The sequence below is a fragment of the Protobothrops mucrosquamatus genome, unplaced genomic scaffold (genome assembly GCF_001527695.2).
Source record: "Protobothrops mucrosquamatus isolate PMUCROS unplaced genomic scaffold, P.Mucros_1.0 scaffold743, whole genome shotgun sequence".
Lineage (NCBI taxonomy): Eukaryota > Metazoa > Chordata > Lepidosauria > Squamata > Viperidae > Protobothrops > Protobothrops mucrosquamatus.
Window position 1 is genome coordinate 494,005 of NW_015387014.1, and position 5,018 is coordinate 499,022.

Genomic DNA, 5,018 nt, shown 5'->3' on the forward strand with positions numbered 1-5,018 from the left:
CAAAAGAAAGATAAGGTGCAAAGTCTGAAGGTGTTCTGTTACACTGTGAATGAAGAAGACATTTTAAAAATTCACATTTGTGTCATTTTTGTACAGGGGTTTTTTTTGGAGGGGGGCTTCCCTTATTGTAGTGTATTGGTACTAACATTAGCTTGCAGGATCTGCACATTTGCCTTCTTTGTTCTTACTAAAATATGAGTTAGCATATATTAGACTCCATTAGCTTCACTTCTAGGGACTTTAGTAGCTTCTAAATTTGGCACTGCTAAGCTGATGCTGTGTTGCTTGAATCAATCGAGCTGCTATTTTTAGCAAGAAAGGAGAATTGAAATAGCAATTTGCTTTCCATGTAATAGATCCCAAGAGGAATATTGATGCAAGCTCTCTGTCATTGCATATATTTCCCCTCCCCAAAAGCACCCAGACAAAAGACAGCTGTCAAAGCTTACTGCAGCATTAATATTTAGTCAATCAAGGGTTTGTGCATTAAGTGTTCAAGGGGCTAAAAGACATGAGCTGAACCAGTTTCAAATAACTAAACAGTTTGTATAATGCAGGTAGTGGGGTAGAGGGCAAACTTCAAGTGTTCCTATAACATGATTTTGATTTTGAAGTGATTATTAATAAAAAAAAAAAAAATGCTGTAGGCTAAAACCACACATAATATTTTAACCAGCTCAAGTTAATTTTTCAAAATTCATTTATGCCTGCAGAGAATCTTGCAGACATATGGGTCAAGTGCCAGTGTTAAGTTATATAAAGGCATTTTTCTTCTTTTCAAGTGAAGGACTTCAGTTTAACTTCAATGGTGATTTGTGGAGGAAACATTGGGATAGTTGTTATTATTATTACTCTGGTTTGTCACACAATCAACCAGATGTTTAGACTGGATTTGGCATTTTTATCCACATATTGAATCCTTCCTGAGGCAGCTATTGTTGTTTGATGGTATTAAAGGTATCGCAGGATGTAAGCTGTTCCGAGTAAAGCTGCCTTTTGCAATTGACTGATGATGATTTTGTCAATGTTGATGGTGTTCAAGTGATGCTTCAGATGTTTTGGGATTGCACCCCAGGTGCCTATTACTGTTAGTAGTATCTTTGTTTCTTTTGCTACAATTGTTCTCTTTGTAGGTCTTTGTATTTTGTGATTTTCTCCAGTTCTTTCTCTTCTACTTTGCTGTCTCTAGCTACTGCCACATCCACTATGCATTCTTTTTTGTCTTTTCTTATCAACAATTGTTGTCTAAGGGGTTATGAGGCAGGTGCTTTTGTGTTTGAATTCTAAAATTCATATGTTGGCCTTCATTTGCCATTCAAACCTCTGTTTCTTTGTTCAAAAGGGATAGTGCTGTTTAAGGTTCTGCGGTTTTAGAATATGTATTGGAGCTGCAAAGTCTAGACTATCACCAAAGCTGGTTCTGTTTCGGTTTCTGTCACATGGTCCAAGGCCCAATTAAAATACCAGTGCTCTACACTCTAATCCTCCTAAAAAGAAACAGGCCAGGAAAGTCAGATTGCTTTTTCTAACGTGAAATAATGGTGACTGGTAATTTGTGTTAGGGCTACACATGAACTTATTTCATGTTAACTTGTAATGGAGTCATTTGCATCTGGATATTGTTAATTCATTCACAACAGTCTCGAATTCTAATTTTTAGGGAAATGATAAAATAATGCAGATATTACAGGTAATATCTGTAATTTATTTGCAACCATAATTGGAACCAAAATTGCCAATGCTAAGCAATGTAGTCATTAAGTTAGTGACACCTGATTTTACTATCATTTTGCTGTGGTTGTTAAGTGAATCGCTGCAGGCACTGAGCAAATCATGCAGGCACTGAGCAAATTTAGCTTCTCCCATTGACTTTGCTTGTGAGAAGCCATTTGGGAAGGTTGCAAATGACGATCACATGACACCAAGACACTGCAACTATCATAAATAAATGCCAGTTTGCAAGTGTCCAGATTTTACTCACAGGGGCGCTACGATGGTCAAAAGTGTAAGAACTGATCATAAGTCACTCTTTTCAGTGCCGTTATAACTTCAGCACAAATGGTCTTAATTCGAAGACTATTTGTACAATGCTTCAATTAGAGGAAAAATGAAAGACTCCTTAAAGGCCCTTTTGTAATAATAATATTAATATGCTTGTTTATTGATGGTTCTGTACTTTGGAAATCTTAATTCACTCTCATAATTTTATTTTCTCCTCTGCCCTTTCTATTTTATAGTTATCACAGGAGCTACAGATGGAATTGGAAAGGCTTATGCAGAAGCGGTAAGTTTTAAGCTGGCCTACCTCAGGCCTTCCCCAAATAGTAATTCTATGTAGCCTTTGTAGTGCTGGTCTGATTTGGAACTGCTTCCCTTTATAAAAGTAATTCAAGAATAAATGTGTTCTTTCACATATATTAAAGAGTCACAAAATACATTTAAAAGTCACAAGTATTAGAATGGGAAGGATGAACTCCCCTGTGCAAAAGAGGGGTTGCTAATGATTATGGTTAACCCCTGATAGTGTCATTAATGTTAGGTTTTGCTATTGGAAGATGTGTACATTGTATTTTCCTCTAGGACAGGGTCCCCAACCCCCAGTCCATGGATCAGTACTGGTCCGTGGCATGCCAGCAGCTGGGCTGCACAAAAAAGCAAAGCCCCATCCATGAAATTCAGGCAGCACACAAAACCATACATCCTTTGGTCCACGGAAAAACCTCTCTTCATGTAATCGGTCCCTAGTGCCCAAAAGGTTGGTGACCTCTGTCCTAGGATGTTTGGTGTTATAATCATAATCAAGTTTATTATTCTATTCTGTAGAAGTGGAAGTTTTTTTTTTAAATTCCCTTCATGTATATTAGAGATGAGTCACTATAAGTTATTGTAATACACCAGTTATTTATGCATTAGTTTCAAGCTCAGAAATTTCTAGAGAGATTGAAGCATTCTGTTTTGAACATGAGAGAATTCATATTCAAAATATTTTTCATGTTCCTATTGTATATGGTGATATGTGTATATGTTGGTATGTATACCCATGTAATGTGTGAAAAGAAAACTCTTGCAATGCAAGCTTTATATAAACAGCCCCCTGATCGTGAAAATATTCAGTTCCAGTAATTCTTATGTACTGTATTTGTTCTCTATGTTACATTGTGTTCTGTGTGCATGTGCAAGAAGCCAGCTGCAATTTTTCAATCTCTTGTGTAAATTTAGGTTACATAAGTCAGGCCTTGTATGAACAGGTGACTGACTGTATACAGAAATTTGTACTCACGAATACACATGAAAGATGTGCTGTGTTCTGTATTGCCTTTGGCCCACCTCAAATATTGATAGAATTGAAATCTTTTCAGTTAATTATTAATATCTTGAACCTGCTTTCCATATAAATTTTGATGGTATTCTTACTTATTGTATTCACACCTGATCAATATTATTTTTTTTTTGTAATTGATTATGTGCCATCAGGTTGATTATAATCTTAACAATCACATAGATTTCTCCATGACTGTCTCTTCCTAACATGGTATCTTGACCTGGACCAGGCACACGTGCACACATGCATATGTTTGGATGCAAGAGTTTAAATGGTGCAAATTCAGGCAGTGACAGGCGAGACGTGTGTCCTTGCATGTTTAGTTTTCAGCAGTTCCAAAATCCTTTAGAAACTTATTTGTAAAGGATTTCCAGTAACCAAAGTCCAAATCAATGGGAACAGTGCAAGGGTTGTGAGTAGGATAGCATTGTGGGTAGGTCATTAGACAGTCCAGATCCAAAGAAATATAGTTTCCACAGATGAGTTCAGGTCACAGAGTTCTGAACAGCAGAGTGGTTGTTCTCATAAGTTGCTCTTAAATAAAATTCAAGACAGTGAACTTAATCAAAGACTGAAAATACTCTGGTGTGCAACGAGACACACCAAACTTTGCTTTCCTCTCCGTTGCTCATGGTATGCTCTGGGGCTATGTGGTCTTTCCAGCTCCAGTTCCTTATCCTTGGATAGTAGGCACAGCTACTCTTTGGTGATTACTGGATAGATCAGCCTCTGGTAATTGAATGCTCAAAGCTTTCTCAGGTTGAAATCCATGTAATTCTTCCAATCATACTGTGGTCATGACAACAGGTTCTTCAGGTCTTTCAATGGTATATCCATCACCATTGTAATTGAATCCATCCACTTTGCCACTGGTCATTCTCTTCTGTTTCCTTCCACCTTGCCTAGCATGGAACCTTTTCTAGAGGAATATATCTTCACATGATGTATCCAAAGTAGGGTAATTTGAGCCAGATCCATTTGTGTCTTGTATAAGAACTCTGAGTTGCTATGTTCAATGATCCATTTTGTTTGTTTTATTAGGTATCCATCACTCAGGACTCTTCTCCAGCGCCAAAGTTCAAAAGTATCAGTACTCATTCTATCCTGCTTTCAAAGTTCAACTTTCACTTCCATAGGCTGCTACAGGGAATATTACACAGTTCTAATCTTTGTAGATGTAGACACATCTTAGTATCTGAAAATCTTTTCTAAGGCCTTCATGGCTGCTCCACCAACTGTTTGTTCGCTGTGTTTTTCTTGATTGATTGTTCCTTTATTGTTGATGGTCAATCCTAAAAGGCAGAAGCTATCTACCATTTTTATATCTTCATTGTCAGTTCTAAGATGGATTATTCTACTTGTCATTACAGAGAATCATTGACTTATGACCATAGTTGGGACTGTAGCTGTTATCACTAAGTGGTGCAGTTGTTAAACATATCCTGATATGACTATGTGCAATTTTACAACCCTTTTTGGTTAAGCGAATCATTGCAATTGTTAAACGAATCCAGTTTTCCCCATTGATTGTCAGACACAAGCTGAGAAGGTCACACATGGCAATCGCATGACCCCAGGGTGTTGCAACTGTGGTAAATACATGCCGGTTGCCAAGCATCTGAGTCACAATCACTTGACTATGGAGATGCTCTGATGGTTGTAAATACAAGAACTGGTCATAAATCACTTTTCAGTG

At 37.4% G+C, this 5,018-nt stretch overlaps 1 protein-coding gene across 1 annotated transcript in view; it reads left to right on the plus strand.

Moving 5' to 3' along the window:
* The window catches only part of HSD17B12 (hydroxysteroid 17-beta dehydrogenase 12), a 61,865-nt gene that overhangs the window by 17,217 nt on the left and 39,630 nt on the right, over positions 1-5,018 (plus strand). The window contains exon 2 of the mRNA XM_015818465.1: positions 2,238-2,284. Within this exon, the coding sequence (XP_015673951.1) occupies positions 2,238-2,284 (47 nt within the window). The remainder of the gene's footprint in view (positions 1-2,237; positions 2,285-5,018) is intronic.